This window comes from Colossoma macropomum, unplaced genomic scaffold (assembly GCF_904425465.1).
Source record: "Colossoma macropomum unplaced genomic scaffold, Colossoma_macropomum, whole genome shotgun sequence".
NCBI lineage: Eukaryota > Metazoa > Chordata > Actinopteri > Characiformes > Serrasalmidae > Colossoma > Colossoma macropomum.
The window spans coordinates 21,171,247-21,194,256 of record NW_023494788.1 but is presented as its reverse complement, the minus strand read 5'-3'; the positions used below and the strand labels follow the sequence as shown (position 1 = coordinate 21,194,256).

The 23,010-nt window shown below is 39.5% G+C and overlaps 1 protein-coding gene across 4 annotated transcripts in view; it reads right to left on the bottom strand.

The window, feature by feature from the left end:
* Positions 1–23,010, bottom strand: part of prom1a (prominin 1a) — a 106,275-nt gene that overhangs the window by 32,871 nt on the left and 50,394 nt on the right. For 2 of the 4 annotated variants that reach the window (XM_036568791.1, XM_036568792.1), the window contains exons 2-4: positions 21,661–21,719; positions 18,962–18,988; positions 12,521–12,726 (exon numbers count right to left, since the gene is read on the bottom strand). In XM_036568791.1, coding sequence (XP_036424684.1) covers positions 12,521–12,726; positions 18,962–18,988; positions 21,661–21,719 — 292 coding nt within the window. The remainder of the gene's footprint in view (positions 1–12,520; positions 12,727–18,961; positions 18,989–21,660; positions 21,720–23,010) is intronic. The other 2 variants (XM_036568793.1, XM_036568794.1) reach the window with 1 other exon arrangement.

The window sequence follows — 23,010 nt, the reverse complement described above, 5'->3', positions numbered from 1 at the left end:
CTGATATCTAACTACACAGTAACTACTTCATGTGGTAACAAACAATTTAACTGCTTTTATTCAACTCAAATACTTTTAATGAAACAATGCAAAGCTAAATTTTAGTTTAGATGGATAAAAGCAATATTTTAGATCCAAATCAAACCTCAAAAACACTTCAGATCGACTTCTGTCCTGTTCCACAGGGCTTTTACAGTGTACTGCAATGGACATTTCGTACAGCTCAAAACAGTAGGAGAATCTTAATGCTTGAATTGTGTTCATACATGGTCAGAAACTAAGCAAATTCTATATGACTTAACAACAAAACACAGTTTGAAGCATAATGATCTACTCGTTTTCTATGATTTTCTTCTACTATCTATATTTTTTTTGGTGTTTTTAGGATAAACTGGCAGAGAAAACTGGCAGTGCTGTGGGTCTTTTGAGATTTTTATGGCTTTTTCTGGAATTTTCTTCTGTCTGATTTGAGTTGGCTGGGACTAAATTTGGTGCAGGTGACATCAGGTCTCCCAAAGTATCAATCAGAGTTAGCAATATGTAAACATCCACTATTTGCGCTCCTCTCCCTTACAGAAATTGACCACTGCTCTGAGTCACAGACAATAAACTCCCAGTGAGTAGCTTATATAAGCTTTAGTAAATTTATCGGTGCTTGTTATGAAAGTTTATTACATCGTTGTTTGTAGCGTAACTAGACGCTGCTTCCTACTTTCATTAGTCACCTGTTGCAGGATCCTATAAGTGATTTAACTTCTTCTATACGCAATAGACAGCGTTTCTCTTTAACTGTAGGAATAAATGATATGTTAACTTAGTATTACATTAGCTTCCCAGACAACTTAATGGCTCACAGTATTTCCCCGCAATTGTACTTTACAGGCGTGATGCACAATAAGGCAGAAAAGAAATTTTTCCACTGTGTCCACAAATCTGACCATTCAGACTCACATTGTGTGAGCTCTGTTTCAGAAGCATGGCCCAGCAGTTAGCTAGCTAGCTAGCTATGGGTTACGGATATAATGTAAATGTTAATAAGCATTCAAATGTCGTACATGATATGTCCATGGTCCCCTCGTCATAAGATGAAAGCCTGAAGATAAAGAGTTTTTGAACATTAGCTGCCAAACATAATTAAATCTATAAACGTACAGACAGCTTGTTCTATGTTTTGCACATTTTACTCTCCATTCAGAGAAAGAGAAGTCAAGGAGAGCGAAGTGATCTGTTTCCCTGCAAGGGACTCAAACGTGCAGGGCTGAACCACATCCTGCCTGCTGCGTGTGCCTTCTAGCACTGCTAGCAGTGTTGCACATCACTGCCACTGACGCTAGGTTGTTTATGTTGCCAGGAAGACGCCACTTTCAATCGTTATGCGTTCTGATATGCTCTAGCAGTTCTAAGCAGGAATTTTTGGAGTATTTGTCTACAATTAAACTTACAATATATGGACAAAAGTATTGGGACACACCTCCTCATCACTGAATTCAGGTGTTTCATTCAGTCCCATTGCCACAGGTGCATAAAATCAAGCACCTAGCCATGCAGTCTGCCTTTACAAACATTTGTGAAAGAATGGGTCGCTCTAAAGAGCTCACTGAATTAGAGTGTGGTGCTGTAATAGGATGCCATCATTGCAATAAATCAGTTTGCAAAATTTCTTCTCTCCTAGATATTCCACCATCATCTGTGAGTGGTATTATTGAAAAGCGGAGGCATTTAGGAACCACAGCAACTCAGCCATGAAGTGTCAGACCATGTAAAGTTACAGAGCGGGTCGCTGAGTGCTGAGGCGCACAGTGCATAAAAGTCACCAACGCTCTGCTGAATCAGTAACTGCAGAGTTCCAAACCTCCTCTGGCATCAACATCAGCACAAAAACTGAGCGCCGGGAGCTTCATGGCATGGGTTTCAGTGGCCGAGCATCTGCATGCAAGCCTTACATCACCAAGCACAATGCCAAGCGTCGGATGGAGAGGTGTAAAGCACAGTGCCACTGGACACTGGAGCAGTGGAAACGTGTTCTGTGGAGTGACGAATCACACTTTTCTGTCTGGCAGTCTAACCCAGACATTTTGGACAATTGTATGCTTCCAACTTTGTGGGAACAGTTTGGGGAAGACTTTTTTCTGTTACAGCAGGACTGAGCCCCAGTGCACAAAGCAAAGTCTATATGGCTGGGTGAGTTTGGTGTGGAAGAACTTGACTGGGCCTCACAGAACCCTGACCTCAACCCCATCAAACACCTTTGGGATGAACTAGAACAGAGATTGTGAGCCAGGCCCTCTCGTCCAACATCAGTGTCTGACCTAGCAAATGCTCTTCTGGATGAATGGGCAAAAATTCCCACAGACACTCTTCAAAATCTTGTAGAAAGCTTCCCAGAAGAGTGGAAGCTGTTATAGCTGCAAAGGGGGACCAACTCCATATTAATGCCTATGGATTTAGAATATGATGTCATGAAAGCTCCTCCGGTGTAATGTGTAGGTGTCCCAATACTTTTGTCCATATAGTCTATTTCTTGAATTAACACTGGTAAACACTTATTCCACTGTATATCTTTCTATTAAAACAATATTTTAAACTTTTGAAACCAGGGGCTTTAAGCATGCAGTTTGCACAATGCTAACTGGTAGCTATACACCTCTACTACTGTGTCAGTTACATCTACAGTTACATCAGTTACAGCTACAGTACAAAACTCAAGAAGCTTTGGAAAAAAATACGCCTTGACTGATTAGTTACTTTTGAAAGGGGGGGAAAAATATATAATTTATATATATAAAAAGATCCACCGCTTTAAAACTTGACATGGCATTCCGATGAAACAAAGCTTCTTCGTTTACGTCGCTCCAGTGCACTGGAGAATGTGGCATGGCTTGGTGGGCATGAGGCTCGTGTTTCCTCTGCACAATGTCCCGCTGTATCCGTGCGGCCTGGGGCCAGTGGTCAGAGCTGTTCCTAGTTGCCTCTCTGGGGGGTTACGTCTCTGGGTGGGGGTGAGAACCCCATTAACTGCCTCTCTAAACATGGGCTGACCCGCTGGCTCCGGTTTCGCCCAACAATGTGCCTGTTCCAGATCTACCTGCTGGCTTCCCCGCGGCACAGCTGCAATGCGATCTGCCCACAATAAAACAGCCCGGCATCTGACCCAGACAAAGACAGCCACTGTGGATGGAACTGCAAGTGGCACGGAGAGTGGAGAGTGATACCCAGTGAAGATGAGACATTTTCTGATGCATCCCTGATCCACTTTTAGTGAACAATATGCAGCAACAGCAAACGCTGACAGTTTGCTGAAGTTTTGAGAACTGTTCGCTGCTCTGAAGCAGACAGAAGGTGGACAAATGGGTCCTGATGTTTCTTTCTACTCCAAAGGAAGCGGAAGTGTTTGTTCTGTTCCGTAGCTTTTGTTGGATCTGTTTGTGGAGGTTGGAGCACCAAGCCTCATGTGTGAGGAGAGAAAGTAGGCCAGACCGGGCTAGTAATTGAAGTGTAAGACAATAATTTCCCTTTTCTGTTCACATGCAAGACAGAAGGAGGACACAACACATGCCTAGTAGGGCACAGAGAGAGAGCATGTTTTTCTTTCTCTCTCCTTTAAACGGCCCTGTACTTTCTCGCTTTTTTAAAATAAAGAAAGTATGAAGTATTATTGAGTCCCCAGTCCATACAGACCACATAAGAAAAATAGGTGGCAAAAATGGCTCATTTTGAGTTTATTGTTTCTATAATGTCACAAGAACCACCTCATTTAGATATATACATGTTCAGTCTATAGCAGTTTAGTCTCGCCCCTTCTTATTGACGTTCTAAGGATTGCTTTAGCTTTGAGGCACAATGAGGCACAATACAGGGCAGCCAATAAGAACAAAGCTCATTTACATACATTAGTCTTAAAGACACAGTAACAAAAACTGCCTGTTTAATTCTAAGGAATGAAAAGAGGCTGGAAAATGGTCATGTAAATATGATTTATGACCATTTTAGTACATAAAACCACAATTAATGTTTTTATTGTATTTGTTTCTTGCAATGGAAGTCAATGTAACAACACTTTTTTCCCAAGTAATTTTGCACTGTTTCTATTGCTCCATCCATTTTCACAATATGCAAAGGGTACATTTTGGTTGGTATAGTGTAGTGGGTAACACCTCTGCCTTCTATGCTGTAGACTGGGGTTCAATCCCTGCCTGGGCTACACTATACCAATAACAGTCTTTGGGCAAGACTCCTAACATTACCTTTGCCTACCTGTGTAAAAATTTATCAAAATTGGAAGTGGCTTTGAATAAGAGTGTCTGCCAAATGCCGTAAATGTAACTGGAATTATGTCAAATTATTCAAAAAAAGTAAAAACCTAACAAAAATCTAGATATAAGACACGACAGAGACTATATCAAAGGAACAGTAACAAAAACAACCCGTTTAACTTTAGATAAAGTAAACAAACTCTCTTTATGATGGCCTGTGCAAAGTGTTTGAAGTGCATCACTAGCATTTTTAAAGTGAAAGATTACTCAGAATCTTTTAAGATCTTTTAAGAGGCCCAGAATTACATGGCCATGATGAAAATGATAATATCTGATCATGCATGCAATTTTGGATGATGTTAACCCAACCAAACACACACGCAGTTGTGGTTTCATTTAGTCACGCATTCTGATAGAGCAGTCAATCCTAGAGGGCCCGAGTAGAGCACCTTGTGATACACACGCACACGCAAAGATGGAACTAATAAAAGACAGTCAGCCAAAGGCAGAGTCAGATCAGGACATACTGTCAGCGCACTGTACCCTCAGTCTCTGTCTCTCCCTCTCTCTGTCTCTCTCTCTCATACACACACACACATATACACACAAACTCTTCCTTACAATCCCTGGACAATCCTCCGGCACTAGGCAGCTTCCATTACTGAAGAACACAGCTTCTAACCAGCTAAGCCACTGTGACCTGCTTATCTTCTAGCTATCTTACCATGAGTTTGATTTTCAGCTTTGTCCTCTTTAACTCATTAAACTCCTTCCCCACAGACGTTGAGCTGCATGTATGTCCACAAAGGGGTGGGCAATATGACAATATTTTATCATTGTTGTGATAAATTGTGTCACAATACACTTTTCTGAGCATATTGTGGATATCATCAGTATTTAAGAACCTGTATATTACATTGCAAAGTGTGCACAAATAGGCTTGTTTAATTGGAATTAGTGCAGTGCATTTGCAAAACATTCAATAAAAACCTCGTAGTTTGCTGCTGTTGGAACAACAGTTTTTGGTATAATTTGAAAATACCTGCTGCCCTTTACATTATATCTAGATTTCATGATGAATGTACTAAAAGAAATGGCCCAAAATGACTTGGAAAAAATTCTGGTTCCACTGACTTACATTGAAAGTTAACTATGTTTTTTCCTTCTCCTGTAAAGTTACCATTTTGGAGATATGAGGTTTTGTTCCAACAGCATCGAGTTGTAAGTTCATCGCTATTATTAAATTCAAACAAGAAGCTGGAGAGTAAGAAACTGATTTCAGCCTCGAAAGAAGTCAAACGTTGAGAGACATTTTACAAAAAACCTGTTCTACTTTTGAGGAAAAGTTTCCTGCTGGAGATGCGAGAAAAGTGGCTATAGCTGAACTAAAGCGTAAAGCAGAGCAATAAGTCTGCGTTGTTGTTCAAATTATGTTTTAGCCTATACTAGTACATTAACACAAACTGAGACATATTTACAGCCAAGATAGTAAAACGGACATAAAATGTTGTGGCTCCCAAGGTGGTTTGATTTTTGTTGAAAGAACAAAATGGCTCTTCTTAACATTTGGGTTGCCGACCCCTGACCCAGACCAGTCTCGTTTAAAGCATCCATCTATCCATGCATGTGCCAAAATGTTTTTTAAATTATATTTTTATTCAACCCAAGGTGACATCTGCCGTATCTGTGTCCCAACAGGAGTCAAATTGAGACCACCACTGAGTTCAGGGGAAAACAGTAGATAAACTGGCCTGTGATTTTCTCAACACTGACACAGCTGAAAGGAAATGAAATCAGCTTCTGTAAAAGAAGCTACGTCGATACATTTATTAAGATATTTAATTATTATTTGAATTTGGTGAGAAGTTAAAATTAATGTGCACAGAATTGTTTTGCTAAAAGGAAAATCATCCTTTACATTTTTCCTGTTTTTATCATTGTTTCACATCAAACCAAATGGAAGCAGTTGAACTAAACCAACTGCTGTTGATACAAAATGTAAATATAACTAATTACATAACTTATGAATTATTTAATTGCATTTAAATATTATATCAAAATGACAACAATAACTATAACTCTTTTAAGGGTCACCAAATAAGCAACATTACATGATTGCCCCACTCCCCCCCAGTGTCTCTCTCTGGATGTTATGTGGGTTAATGTATTCTACGGTACATCCGGGTTGACAGGTTGCTGCTTCCAGCTAAGCTGCCGGGCTGGCAGAGGGAGCAGGGGCCAAAAGAGGCCTGCTTTGCCTAAGGCAGAACACTCTCTCTGGGCCACAGTCAACAGCCTGGGTCCCTGCACTGCAGCCATGGCTGAACATCAGACGGCCAAGCCAGTGACGGTGCCTAATATCAGAGCTTTAAAAGGAGGTTCAGGTTCATGACCTTGTACGTCAATATTCCCTCTAATTTTGGGCTGTTTTAATATTTGCATAGGAAGAATATCGGACAGACATTTATAGTTGAACAATATTTCAAGTATTCCATCAATATTTGATGAAGTTTCTGTTGTACTCTGGAAGAACACAATGTTTAGGTGACGAAGGGCTACTGTCTATATTTTATTCACTATACTGCAGCAAAACTTTTCTTCATAATGCTGAAACCAACTACACGCTTGACGAAATGAAGGATTTAAATATTCTTAATTTTCTGGATAACGTAGGTTCATATTTTCAGCTAAAGTGGTGCCATGTTTAAACAAAAAAAACCTGCGGCATCAAGTTCATGTTACACTTACGTCGCGTCATCTTCCGTGATTTTATTGGCTGGTTGCACAGCAGAAATCCGGTTGCTGCCTGACTCATGTAGACCTGGAGTTTCCACATTATCTGATTACTCAAGTGCATGTAAACACATTGATTAGATTATGGACAAAGTTTGATTTTCTGCAGTTATCAGATTATTAAGTGCACGTAAATTCATTTATTGTTTTTGTTTGTTTTTGGGACTGCAGTTTAAACTAATTCAGTATAATGGTCCATGCAGAATATATAGTAATGTAAATATATTATCACATTATATTCCTACTGACGACAACATGTTGGAAACAGCATGTTGACTGTAAATAACAACAATCACTTTTTTCAAATTTAGAGTCATAGCTAAGCTAGAAAAGACTACTAAGCAGAGAAAGCATGAAAACACTCTTGGATGGCTGTACCCAGTATGGGTGTACACTGGCATTCTGGCTTCCAAAACATGGTTTTTAGCATACATTTGACATCTGGAGTGTTGGTGTGTAATGTCATTCACTGATATGTATGCTAACACGACATTTCCCCTCCAAATCTTCACCACATCAAGATCACTGCTATCTTTGCAATGCTTACAACACAACACAGTGAACAACGATTTTGCCTTTATTCAAATTAATGCATTAAGCACAGAACGCAAAATCAAATTACACTCTATCGCTTGCGGCGAGCTGCCGAATAATGGATTAAATGAGGGAAACATGCAGATAGTCTCTGGTGAGTCTCTGGACCCTGATATTTCATGCTGTGTTGGAAGAAAAGGCTAAAAATAAAAGCAACGGTGCCTAAAGCCTCTTGTAACGTCTGACCATCAGACCATCATGTGTCACTGGGTGCTGACAGAGTCCCTGAGAAATACTCCTTTTCTATTACAAGCGTGATGGTGCTAATAAGAAATCATTTGTGGATGCTAATTGGTCTGCATCTTTATTTATTCAGCTCTTCCCACTATTTCTAAGGAGAGCAGCAGAGTCAGTGCTGCCCTAGAGTCTGCGAAAATAGCCAAGGGAAGGAGAATGAGGACGCAGCCAAGAAAGAAAGAAGGGTGCCCATGAGACTCAGAAAGAGACAGGCAGGCGCACAAAACGATGAAAGACAGACAGAAAAAAACAGCATAGCCAAGCAGACATTGCTCAGCAAAACAAATACAGCTAAGCTCAGGAAAATAACTTGGTCCCCAGCCTTTTAATGTTGAGCCAAAAAAAAAAAACTCTCTGTTTCTGCTTTTTAATCTTCTCTTCTTCTTTATTAATGTGATTTCTCAACACTGTTGTCATTTATTCGATAAGTAAAGAGCGTGATGTAACAAAGTCATAGAATATTTACTTATTTTTGTCACAATCTGCCATTCTGAGCCAGAAAAAACTGCATTGAAACGTAATTTACACTTCACCACTTTTTGTTATGGCTGTTAAATACCGAATGTGACACAAATGTGATACTAAAAGACAAAGTATTCAGACAGATTTTTTATACACTGGACACATTTTTTGAATTTTGCTGTTTTGGTTGTGCAACGAAAAAAAAATTAAGTGCAAAAAGATCTATTTTGCTCCTTTGTGGCCAAACGACACACTGGGTAGCTTACTTTTCATTTTGGAAAAGCGAAAGGAGGATGGAGGTTTTCGCAGCTTTGTTCAGGAGCGGAAACTACATCAGTGCTTTCACACATAGCTCGTATATGTAACTTATTTTGAGCTGCTGTAGGAGATGCTAGCATCACCAGTGGCAAAGCTTAAAAAAACTAATCCTTTTGACGTTTGTCAAAAAGTTCTACTTGCTCAGACACAGCCAACTGGTCATCTTGGTTGTTGCCATGCCAACACAAAAGACAACAGTGAGTGGTCGAGCCAACTCATACATGTGTTTGAATTTATTTACTGATGTCTGTAAAAACTGCATGAATAATGCTTATAATAGTGCAGTTTTTAAGACAAAATTTTTTAACATACGGCGATTTTTAACATACTGGAACCATCAGGTTTGATGCACTTTGAGAATGCAGGAAGAAGACGAATGTCACACTTCAGCGGAGACTATCACCCCTCACTTTATCCAGAACTCCAACTCCCAGAATCCTCTGGGGGATCACATGACCACGGACTCTCAGCCATCTACCTATCCGTGTTCCAGTTCACCTGATTATAGATTGCTGTCTCCTGTTCATGTGCCCATATAACCTGTTTGTTTCCATAGTCTCTGTATAAAGTATTGTATCAGTCTCCTGTGCATTACTGAGCCTTTTGTTCCAGTGTTTGACTTCCCGGTTTGTTTTCTTGCTCGTTTTTCTCGTTTACCGTTCTAGCCTGACCCCCTTTTTGACTCTGTTTGCCTCTTTCATGTTGTGACCTTTTCTCGTGTTTTGCACTCTGACTTAGCCTGTATTGCACCATTTGCCTGTATATGACCCTTTGCCTGTTTTTGTACTTGATACAATGAATTTATCATTTTTTTTTAAGCTGCGACTAAATGGTGCACACACTATATACCTCATTCTACAAACGAGATATTTGGAGTCATTTTCATGTTTCTTATTCCCTGAATACGAGGCAGTGCTTCTGCTAGTAGATCTTTAAAAAGGAGTGAACAAACTACATTTGCTTAGGCTGCAGCCATGAGAAGGCAGCCTTGATTGGTCAGCCAGACTTTTAAAGCATAAAATCAAGCTGGCCCTGATTAAATATTTTATGCAGTATCGCAGCCTGTCAGTTCTGGACTTCATGTGCTGAAACAAATGGTGCTTTGAACTGACTAGATTAAAATGCATAAAGTGGTTGCTCATAAATAAAATATATTACATGAACACAATTATGCCAGAACAAGTAAACCTAAAGAAATTAATGTGTTTATGTAATATACACAAACTAGCCACATCATTAAGTACACCTCATTGTATCTACACTCATTGTCCATTTTATCAGCTCCACTGACCATAAAGCTGAACTACTATTACAGACTGTAGTCCTGTGTTTTTCTGCATACTTTGTTAGCCCCCAGTGGTCAGGACCACCACAGAGCAGGTATCATTTGGGTGTTGGATCATTTTCAGCACTGCAGTGGCACTGACGTGGTGGTGTAGTGTGTGTTGTGCTGGTACGAGTGGATCAGACACAGCAGTGCTGCTGGAGTTTTTAAACACGGTGTCCCACACACTGTCCACTCTATTAGACACTCCTACCTTGTTGGTCCACGTTGTGGATGTGAAGTTAAGAAACAATAGCTCATCTGTTGCTGCACAGTTTGTGTTGGTCATCCTCTAGTCTTTCATCAGTGGTCACAAAGTGATCGGAAGCACAAAGAAACACAAGGAAAGCTTCAATTCCACATGCTGATCCAGTTTACTATGACCAGTGTGGTCAGGCTTTCGCATGGAGGCAGATTTATAGAGAACAAATTCAAAGTCTCTGAATGTGTTGCTGAAGATACGTTTGGTAAGATGGGCTTTAAACTTAATAACAATCTATTCTTTCGACCCTTTTCTTTGCATATCAGTGGGTGAAGCTCATTCCTGGAACTGCTTGAAGCCAAGAACTCATCCATGACCATCCAAATGGACTACACTTTCAACAATGGCCTTTTGAGCTCCTGTGTTGCTGCTGTGCCATTTTCAGTCTCCACCGCTGAGAGCTAGCAGGTGCTTGACATTCTCTAACCGCTGTTGAGTCTTTTTTCCCTCTTTCTGTAATGTAGCTCTGATGAGGGGAGCACACCGGGTAGCCTCTCTGTCCCCGCCACTGTAATAGCTTCATTAGAGCTGGAGTGCCGTGGTGCCTCCTGGCTCTGGAGATTTAATATGTGAGGCGGTGGAGCTCCTCATCTCCAGGCAGCCGGGCATGTGCTGTGGAATCTCTAATAAAGAGGCAGCCAGCTGAAGTCATAAAGCAAAAGAACATCAAACACATACTGTTCTGTTTTCTGCCACTGCCCCAAAGCCCTCCATACGCACAGGCCTTGAGGGCTGTGGGACTTCACTATACTAGACTATAATACACAGTAGTGCCACTGAGCTGGACTATGTAACTGTGGGATCAGGTTCTGTGAACCTCTGTGAAGGAGAAGGTGACCTTTCAGTTATTGCTGGTGACAACAAAAGCATGTCGTAATCTGATATGAATTTCTTGTCAATCGTAGCTCATTGACACAAGAGGTGAAATTCTTTAAAAGAAAGAGATTCTAAACTTTCAAACAGAATAAACAGAAGATGAGATGCTGCATTATAATTTGAGTTTGATGACGAAGTTTTGTTGTGGATTTTGTGTGAAATCCTGCAGAAATTCTTCTCATATCTTGTCATTTAAACAAATGGAAAAAAGTTGGAGGCACAGACTGCGAGACCGACAGGCAAACCAATAAACAGATACAAGACAGAGAGACAGAAAGATTAGCCAAGCTCAGTAAGTCTTTTTTAGGCACGTCAGTGGTTGAGCCCATTTTGGGAACTGCTTGAAATGTAACGCAAACTGTGTCTACATCTACATCTACATAAGTATCAATAAAATCATATTCAAAAATGTGAATACACCCAGTCAAATTACATGTTTTGTTGAATTTCTAAATAAAAATGAGTTAGTATATCCTCTACAGAGACCAAACTTTAAATAAGGCATTTTTCTGCACATTTTTAGAGCACAATGTTTATTTGGTGCCTTTAACATACTGGAAAAAAACATAAAATACTAAATGTGTCATAACGTTTGCACTGACCACATTTAACGTTTTTTTTTCCCCAGTGTGTCAAATTAAATAAACAGTACCTGTGCATTAAAATGTGAAGTTCTCTTTTACGATGTGTACTTGTTTTCACTTATTTAATTTGTATTACATACAGTCATATGCAAATGTTTGTAATGTGACATGTTTTGCTGACTTTCTAAGTGAAACCCTAAACTTACAGTAAATAAAGTCTGCATAATTTAATCATTGAGACATTCGAAATGATTTGATGTGAAAACCTAATGGGGTTTATACAGTAATTCCAGGTAGTTTTGTGGTTGTTGTTAGGTGGTTGCTAACATGTTGCTACGCTGTTGCTATGCTATCCCAGCTGGAGGCTATGGTGTTGGTAGGCTGTTGCTACGGTATCCCAGCTGGTTGCTAAGGTGTTGCTAGGCCGTTGCTATGGCATCCTAGGTGGTTTCTGAGGTTTTAGAATACTTGTATTATGGTGACATAAGAGGAGCATCCAAAAACATTTGGATCTAGGGTGTCTGACTTTGGTGGAATAAGAGGTATAGATATAAGCATTATATATAACATACGTGGGATAACTTATGTTTCAGGAAGTTGAGCATTTCACCATTCATTCTTATGCAAAGAAACTGTGTCTGTATGAACGTTGCAAGTTTTGTGGTTCTAGCTTGAAAACTGTAGAAAGAGAAGCATAGCAAATGTTTTACCCTAGACCAGGTTACAATGTCATGACAATTTTATAGTTTACCCATTATTCTCAGGACATGTTTATCACGAAAATGTGTGAAAAAAGAGTTCGCACACAAACACTTACGTGATGACGAAGGTGGTGGTGAGGAGGAGTGTGGTGAGCAGTCCTCTCTGGCAGTCGGCGTTCTTCCTCTGTCTCTGGTGCATCTCCCCTCCACAGTTATCGCAGCAGCGGCACATGCAGAATAGCAGGCCCACCAGTGGCAGCAGCACGACGAACAGCAGTCCCAGCGCCGCACACACCACAAAACCGATCTCATAGTAAATCACCTGCACACACCACACCCAGCAGCCGGACACTCCACGTTATATTTTACGTTTGCATTGCAGACTATGTTTCGGGTGATTTTAAAACACATCCTCCATTGCTATACATGACAGGGAGGGATGAAGGGCCACTGGGGATAGAGTTAGACCTAATATGGACAGAACTAATGACAGAGGTGGAAGAGGTAGGATTTTAGGGGTCAGTCCAATGATAAAAACATAAGAGGCACCAGAAAGATTTTTAACTTTATTTTCAAATTGTTCTGATCAGGGATGCACTGATATGGAATTTCTGTGCTGATAATAATGACTGATCATTCAAATCTTGTTGTGGCCGATTACTTTTTTTTTGCATTTTTCACACTGTAATCCATATATGATGTGCAGTGAACATACAGTTAACTGTAAAGATTGGTTATTAGTTCATTTTATATAGCTATCACACAGCTAAATGCATTACAATGGTGGGTGAATGTAGAGTTAGCAGCTCTGCCTGAAGACTCTTACTGCTGATGCAGCATAAGGAATAAAACCTGTGATCCTCTGTGTCGGGGTAGTGGTGTTATCCACTATGCTATCCATTCTATCAAATCTCTGAACATGACTTGAACAAATCTAACCTAGAACAAGTGAATATATGTGCATCAGTACATTTGAGCCCTGTTTTAATTTTTTTTTTTTTTGCTTGCCCCATGTTACACAAGTGGTAAGAGGGGACAATGAGGAGCGGATTATTCAAACGGAATGCTCTCGTCCTCAGTAGATTAGCCCCAGTGAGCTAATTGGCTAGCTGGGCAAACTTTGTAATGCAAAACTCTTAAGAGGTTTGAGTATAACGCACATAATGTGTGTGAATAGTCTGGCTATAAACTTGGAGCAGAATTGTGGTGTAATGTCTTTCTTTTGCTCTTGTTTGCCATGTAGCCTTTGGCATGCTAACAAACCAGCTAGCAGAGGAAAGAGATGTAGTTTTATCAGCATTCATGTGTAACAGAGTAATCTGTAACCTAAAGCCCAGCAAATTAAATGTTATGGTTTGGAAATGAAAGCATTTTAAGGTACACTCAAAAAACATGGTGCTTCAAGAGTTCTTTCATAAACAAAATGGTTCTACATTGATTATTTTCTCAATTATTCGATTAGTTGTTTGGTGTATAAAATGCCAGAAAATGGTGAAAAATGTTGGTCAGTGTTTTCCAGTGTTTTCAAACGTGTTTCCACCACAAAAATACTCAGTTTGGTGTCACAGAGGAGTAAAGAAACCAGAAAATATTTCAATTTAAGAAGCAGGAATCAAAGAAATGTTCCTTTTTTTTCTTCTTAATCACGCAAACCGATTAATCGATTACCAAAATATTTGGCAATGAATTTAATAGTTGACAACTAATCGATCAATCGATTCAATTGGGCTCAATATAGCAATAGGGTTCTTCTATTGTTACAAGCTTGACATCCTTACAATAGAACCATTTTGAGTGCTATATAGAGCCCTTTCCAAAAAGGTTCTATACAGAACCATCTACAGCACATTCTATAGGACCATTTTCTTTACTACAGAACCCCTGAAGAACTGTAGTTTATTGTTATAGCTTATGAACAGCTTTGTTTGCTGTAATTTTTGGGTTTGAAAAGGGAAACGTGTTGGGATAACAATGATTTCTGGGCAAGTTCTGCTACTGAAGTCGACACTGGTGTTCGCTCGATCCCTCACCCCTCCGAAGACTCATTTAACACCCTTCACTTGAACTAATTAAGTAACGGAACGGCTCTTAAGATGTCGCTGGGGATTCTCTCAAGGGGAAATGATGAGGCCAAGTGGATGAGGGCTTGTTAAAATCAGTAGTGAAATGGGGTACTGCTACTTTCCCTGCATCTGTTTTATATCCTCTTATTGAGTTTAAAAATGAGAGTTATGCGAGTACAGTGGCCTCTCACATGTACCCTTGTCTTTATCATATTGTAAATGCACTCAATACACTGTCTAAAAGACTACTGTCCAGGTAAATTTTAATCTCTCAAGGTACTAACAATGTAAATGTACTCTCAGGTACAATATGGCCCTTAAGCTCTAAGTGTGTACCTTAAAAGAGTTTTAAAGGTACACTGCAGTCACTTTCCCCAAAGAAAAGGGCACTTTTATCAATTTTCCTAATTAAATATAAGAAATGACCACAGAATATGGTGTATATTCACTAACTAAAGGTACTAAAGACATATCCTCGAATGTACCACCCCAGTGGCAGCGTTTGTACCCTAAAAGATACAGTTTATTTTTCTGAGAGTTTAAGAAGACTGCAAACATTTTTACACTGTATATAAAATGTCACAGTGCTGTTAAATGGTTTCTCCATATGCAATGGTCCAAAGCTAACTGCTTATCCATGCACTATAATCTGCTGTTGTGAATAAGCTGACCCTCAGCAGACACCACTCTCCAGGCTGGTCTCTCGGCTCCAGTCTGGGTTTAAGCTGTATTATAAAAGCCAGCTTTCTGTTGAACACAGTGTTTCCCTGCTTCTGCTCCTAGAAACTGATTTGTATGTTTCACACTCTCATAAAGCCCCATCGCCCTCGGGCCTGTCGCATTTGGAAGCTAACTTTTGGAGTCGGAGTAAACAAACTCCTAAGACGTTTAACAGTGAATCTGGCATTACTGCCACACTGACAGCAGTGCTGCAGGTTTTTTTTATAAACTGTACACTTACTGGGCCCTTTATTAGGCACCTTGCTGGTACATCTTGTAAGTGTAGAGTCAGAGACTATAACAGCTCATCCTTTCCAGGCACAACTTGTGTTAGTCACCCTCTAGCCCTCCAATAGTGGTCTCCACAGGGCCACTGTGAACTGGATATTTTCTATTCTCAACCCAGCAGTGACAATACTGCTGTACCCTGACTCCCTACGGCAATGTTAGCATCACTGCAGTGCTGAGACTGGTCCAGCATTCAAATAATATCTGGTCAGTGGTGGTTCTATGGTGGTCCCTTTCCACTGTTGAACAGGATAAATGTTAAGCTTGGGCAATATCTTGGTCTGAAGAATTACTGTGATAAACAATGAAGGGCCACATGTGAGCATTTCCATGATGGTAATATAACTGCCATATAATTACTAAGTAGCCTGCCGTAATATTACTTAATAATTTATAGTAATAACTACATTCTCCGCGGATGGCATGTAACATCGTTAATATCTAGTGGTTCTCTGTGTTCGTTTGTGTGGAATCTGGGACCCTTCTTTGGAACATGCCTGTACACTGCACTCTGTACCAAAGAGTAGATCTCATGTTTCTGTTTCATTATTTGCATATTTCCCAGCAGTCTTTAACAGTTGGAAAATCCACTTTATAATTATTCTAAGTGGTAAAAGTGTGTAAAAGTGTAATGAATTAATTGATGATGATCTGTTTGTATAGCCAATGATTAATTGCATTTTTTTATTACATACATTTTCTAGTATAAAATAGACTTACTGTACTAAAGGAATTATTCAATACAGGCAAAGCAGTAAAAACATGGGGACACAGAAAAAGGGAACGTAAGAATGATAATTTGCATAATATTTGAATTATCGCAATATTCAATAATATCAATTATGGCCCAAGCCTAATCTATACGGTAAGTGTACCTGATCAAACTGAACAATGAGTGTAGGTATTTGGTAGGTGTACCTAACAAAGTGGCAACACAGTGTAACTCAATAATATGTATGATGAACTACAAATGATCAGCCTACAGAGATTACACATCTTCTACAAACTGGACTATCCACTCTCATCATATTTGATATGGTTTCAGAGAATACTGACCTTGGCCAACAATCTAAGTTATTTTTAATTCATGTACTCACAGGGGAGACTGGTTATTTTTCTACGAAACTATGTTCAGTCTGGGAACAGCACAGCATCGCAAGCAGAGCAGCATCCCCTGAGGCAGTGAGGACTAAGCGTCTTGCCCAAGGGAACAACTAAGAATACCTAGTCAATCCTGGGATTTGAACTCACAACCACTTGGTTGCTGACTCCCCTCTAGGTCACCAAGTCACCAATTATCTGAAGGACACTTTCTCATAACCAATTATCAACATTCAAAGATTTGCAGGGCAGAATTCAGAATAAAGGATAGTTTTAAGCTCTTGAACTTCTAAATCTTCCCCAAATCATGAAACTAAATCTGTAGCTCTCACTTGCAACCTCAATCCAGTCTCTAGCCAGAGAGCATTACCTGAGCCTTTCAGCTCTCATCAGCACGGACCGGCTTTAGTCTGACTGTGAGCTTGACTGGCTGGGATTACAGCGAGAAGTGCTGAGGGAACTCAATGCAGTGATTGAGCTGTCGCCTCTGAAACTCCCTGTAACTCAATAGATCTGGTGGGCTTTTTCAGGTCAGAGGCTCTGGAATGGCTGAGCTAAAAATAGCGATGGGAAATCTCAGGAGCATCTGAATTACAAACATGTATTAACCTTTTATAACACTGAAGATTTTATGTTTCCTAGGCCCACATCCAGTAAACACAACTGTAGTATTCATATTGGTTTCTGACTACATTTATGACGTATATATGACTACATATAATCACAACAACACAGACAGCATTATTACATAATTGAACATTGTCTTGTATTGAAGAAATGGAAACATAAAACAAACACTTCAGTGTTTTTCAGTCTAATCTCTGATTGAGGTATCGGTAGCATACGGTTGAGTCAAAAACATCAATAATAGCACTTGCACATTGGCTTCTACTGTACGCCTATTTTGAATCAACAGGTTTTGACTAAACTCATTTAACGAACTACAGGAAAACAAGTCAAAATTACTGTACATGCTAATGAACCATATGCTACAGATACAACAGTTAGACTAAAAAATACTGGTGTATTCCTTCAAAGGAATACTTTGGTGAAAAATTGAATTAACAGGATTTTCCACTCACCGCAAATGTAGATGATCAGCCAAGACATGTTTGGGATACAAATTTTGCTTCTTTAGTTTAGAACTAGAGCTGCTAGGCTAATGGTGCTAACACACACTAGAAGTCAGTAGTCACCCAAACTGTTTCGACAACAAAATCTTCATATATTTGCTTCAGTTCATGCTGATGAGCTACATAAACCTGTTCAACCTCTTATGCTCGTGGGTATATATTGGTTTTTCCATCTGAATTTACATGACCAAATCAAAAGGCAAATTACTCAGTAACTGCATGAAATAAATGTACATTTTTATTTCCCTCAAATGAACAGAAAATGTTTTATGATCATACACATATTGCCATATGCTTACAATTTACTGCTGAAAGCCAAAAATCTTAGACACTCTTTGTATTTTATAAAAATAATTTTTACAGAGCAGATCACTGAAGAGACGCCATCTGTTTATAGTTTATAGCCCAGATTTGTGGAAAATTGGGTCGACTTTCAGTAGAAAGAAAACTGGAAAGAAGCTCTCATATGACACCCATTTTTTGAATGTAGCTTATGAAATATGAAAGTTATGAAGAATATGACGAAGTAGTTTAAAAGGTTAACAGAAGACATTAAAATGGCATAGACAGACCTTTTTCACACATTTAAGCTTAAATCGAAACTACATTATTATCTTCGCAACGCCTCACTTTCTAGTCGTAGTAATTCCTGAGGTTTGCTTACTGTAAGAGCTGCATATCAAATAACGATAAACCTACAAAACTGAGGTGTTGCGTTCCATTTTACATAAACAGAACAAAGAAATTTAGCCTCTTGACTAGATTTTTTGGTCATCTGGCGTGGAATGATACAAAGGAAAGAGGTGATTCCATTTATCCAAAATGGCTGAGCCGTTTTTTTATTTTTATAGTTCATAGTAAGTCATCCTGTGCTCTAAACCACATCAACTTGTCTGTGCAGGCTGAACTATGACCTGGCTGTGATTTGACTGGTTGAGAGCCGTTTTAGGCATGCGCTTACGGAAACTACTGACTTCCAGTGTTATCAGTGTTAGCCTAACAGCTCCAACTCCAAACTAAAGAAACTAAATTCAGACACTAAACATGTCTTGGCTGATCGACTGCTTTTACAGTAAGTGAAAAATCATGCAAATTTGATTTTTAGCCAAAGTATTCCTTTCAGAAAAGGCCTTACAAGGAAAACTGCATGAGGAGCTAAAGGGCAGGCCATGTTGACTGAGGAAGAAAGTGGGGTTATAAAGTTAGGGTCAGTTAAGGGATGATAAGGGAGCCAGCTCAGTGCACACTTTACCTGCAGTGTCAGAACAATGTTCTCTGGCTGGGGATAGCCAGGTGATGAGAAGCATGCAGAAAAAGCAAAAAAGACAAAAAGAACACAGGGAGGGGAGAAGAGCACAACAGATGGTCAGAAAAAAGCAACAGGCAAATAAAAGGCATCAACGCACTTAAGAACTAGGAACAAGACATTGTATTCCTCCGCTGGGCTCAGAACCAACAATCTGGCAAGATCTAATTAGATCTGGCTGGCATATCCAGCACTCCACATTCTTAAGTGTATCAAGGCAATGAAAAACCAAAGAGAATGGGTGATGGTTACAGAGGAATCTCTTCATTAAACAGAACTAGGGCTGCAATCGTGGACTATTTTCACATGGAATTTTCATGTGGAACAATCGTGGAATTTTTACTTTTTTCAACTGGAATATTCTATAAAAATTTGACCAGTGTGAAGACGCATGTCATTTTAATGACTAACAAAAGCTTATTATTTATTATTGCTGTTATCAATTTGCTTATTTTTGTTCCATCATGTAAATTTATTAATTATTCCGAATAAATTTGAACTCATTTAATCCCACCAGTCACAACCATGACTGAAATTCTGACACACTTGTCACCAAGAATAAAATTGACATTTTCGTTAACTTTTCCAAAACATTTGCTGAAAAGGCATACAGTTTGTGTGATCAGGCTGTCCTAATTTATCTGCTCATAAAGCTGGGAAAAATTTGGGATTAAATGGGTTATTTGAGAAACTAATAGAAGATAAACTATTTGCTGAATGCTTTTCTTGGAACACCGAACAAAGTTTTGCTCTTTAAAGCATCAGCGATTATCGGGGTAGCAGAGCAGAAGAAACAGTATATATAACAATCATTTTAATAAAAACTGAACCTATTTAGTTTAGCTCTTCTAAATGGGTAAGTGGAGTGATATGTTTCAGATTCTGCTCGATCGACGCAAAGATGTTCACAAATCGCGAGTTGAGTCTCGAGTCTTTAGTAGAGGATTTTAGTTCAATCTCATTATTGTCTGCAGGCACTGTAGTGTACAGATTTAACCCCTAATAAAAACCTGTCAGGACTGACACAGCTTCAAATAATGAGCCTTTTATTATAGACAAGCCTTTAGTTTAAAGGACAGAACTCAGGCCCTACACATAGTAAACTCAGCGTTTAAAGGAAAGAGGCAAAACTGCTTCAAACAGTTGTTTAGCCTGTAGTTTGTATAATAACTATGCTAGACAGCTAGCATAACCGCTAACCCGGCTAAAGTTTTGTAAGAGTTAGTAAGTTTTAAAGAAATGTGATCAGTAATTGGCAAAAACTTCAGCTAGTTTAGCTCAGCTGTTGTGCTAGACAGAATACTGAATCCAAGCTCCATGCTAACCATCCGCTTCAAGCCCTTTTCCCTCTTTCCTTCACTCTGTCCATCACAGTGAAGGTTTTTCTGGAATGAAAGTCTAATTATTTGAAGCCATATCCAACTTAACGCGCTGCAAAAGGGAACGGCGTCACAATCTCACATCCCCGTGCTGATTTCGCTTCCTCAGGACCCTCAGGTAGAGTTAGCATGTTAGCACGTTAGCATGTTTTCATTCTCCTGCAAGCCTTTGAGGTTAAGTGTAAAACTTGTCACTGATTTTAATTCTGCTGTGTGCTAGCTTTATTACGTTTATTTACGAATATAGAGACAAAAATTCAGGCGCATCCATATCTACCTTTGCCTTTTGAGGTTTTTCCCAGAGTTGTTGACTGATGGCTCTGATACTAATTGTGTCCAGAAACCATCAGGACACAGTTGTATGATGAGCATAGAAAAAGACTACTAATTTACCGCCATAATACTGGTGCTTCTACACTAATCCGTGCTGTTCTTGTATTAAGTCTAGAGTCCGAGTCAAGTCGTGAGTCATTTAAAGGGAGTTCGAGTTGGATCGTGAGGCTCTGGATCAAAGTTTTTAAGCTGTTCAAAAACTGCTTTCAACCAGAGGACCCACTAAATTCAGTGGTCTTAACACCACAATCAGCTTGAAGATGATGTCTGCTGCTAAATTTGCTATCAAACCTCATTCGTGTTGTACCTGATGTTAAGACAGATGTTGCCATTTCAAAGAAAAGCTGTAAATCAGCTAGAAATTAGTAACACATACTTTGTTCATGTCTGGTTTCCTAAAAGTGCACCAAAAACAAACTATTTTACTATTTTTTAAGTATTTTAATGAAATAACGCATCAGATTTTTAAAATATTTGTTGCAGCCCTAGCCAGAACGGGACAAAATGAAGGTGTACAGACAAGTTTGCACATCTTCAAGGCAACGTTCAGCCTGAGGCTCAACCTTGGCCCTACACAGCCTGAGTCATGTTTTGGTTTATTATCAAGGGGTTTTCTCCAACACCTCTCATCTCTTCCATAAAAGGAGACCCCAACTTCAAAAGAAGAGATGCTGCTTAATTAAAGTATGTTACTAAATTATAACAAATGGTTGCTTCCTGCGCTTGGAATGGGAGCTGATGCCAACAGCAATTAGCAGCTCTTCCGCCACAATGGTATAATGGAGGGGGAAAGCCGCTCTCCTCGGCTTTCACAAGGAATTAACAGCTAGTTGGAGAACAGATATGGGGAGACAATGTCTTCTCCGCTTAAATATGCTGGTTGATCACCAGGAGTCACCTGTATGGTCACAAGCAGGCTCAACACCCTCTTACCTTCTGGTACTCTGACTTGATGGCTCCGAATTTATCTTTCGCCACCCGGATGACGAGATCTGCAATGACAGGGGAAAAAACAGAGTCAGTGTGAGGAGGTCGCAGAATATTACATAACCAGCTTCATCGGCTTGCATGAAAACAGCAACAATGCATCCACTGTGGACCAGCCTGCTCCTTCACTGAGCGTCCAGCAGCAGCGGTAAACGCCCTGAGCTGCTCCCACTGCCGCAACAGTGCAGGCCTCATAGTAAACACAGGTTTCCATACAGAAAGGTTTTGCAACTGTTTGTCTAGAGCAGGGGCAACATGCGGCTCCAGAGCTACACTGTTAATGCCCTGTTGTGGCTCCACAGCAGAATTAGATACGTAAGTAAACATGAAATAATCCTCCTTTGCAGTAGAATAAAGCTTAAGCTTAACCCTGAAGGTTGGAACGAGAAAATTCAAACAAGAAGCTGGAGAATGAGAAGCTGAATTCAGCCCCATAAAAAATGTTGAGAGACATTTTACAAGGAACTTTTTCTTTTTTGGGGAAAAGTTTCCTGCTGGAGATGCGAGGAAAAGCGGCTATAGCTGAGCTAAAGCTTAAAGCGAAGTAAGTCTGCGTTTTCGTTATATTATACATTTTTATCCAATACTAGTACTTTAGCACATACTGAGTCATATTTACACCCAAGATGGTAAAATGGACATAAAATGTTGTGGCTCCCAAGGTGGTTTGATTTATGTTGGAAGGACAAACAGGCTTTTCTTAACATTTGGGTCGCCAACCTCTGGTCTAGCGTGCTGTAGCCCAGATGCTTTGCGATTGTTAGCCTGTGACCTCAGACACACACACAGTGTGACTGAGACTCCTTAAAGGGCACATATGCTACATATTTCTTGAATAGGTTCACTTATAATGTTTGTGTATTTTTTATTTTCTATACCAAAAAACACTCAACAAATTAATTTTTACATGACCATTTCACAAGCTTTATTTATCCCTTTGAAATACACATTTTGTTACTGTACATTTAAGACTTATACATGTAAATGGCTTCTGCTGAAACACTCCGTATAACTTCAGTGAGAATGGGTGGGGCTAAAGGCTCATATGTGATATGTGTGGACTGGTGAGGAAGTGGTACACTTTTAATCTGTAACAGTGTTTACAAAAATTATACAGGCCCTTTAATCACTGCTTTTACAATGAAAAATCAGAGGCACCACATAGGACTAGGGGTGCAACGATGAACAAAATTCAAGAATCAATACAATATGATACAATACAGTGTTGTCCTAATAAACCATTTTTCGATACAGCAAAAGAAGAACTGGCTCAAAATATAATACAATATTTGAAAC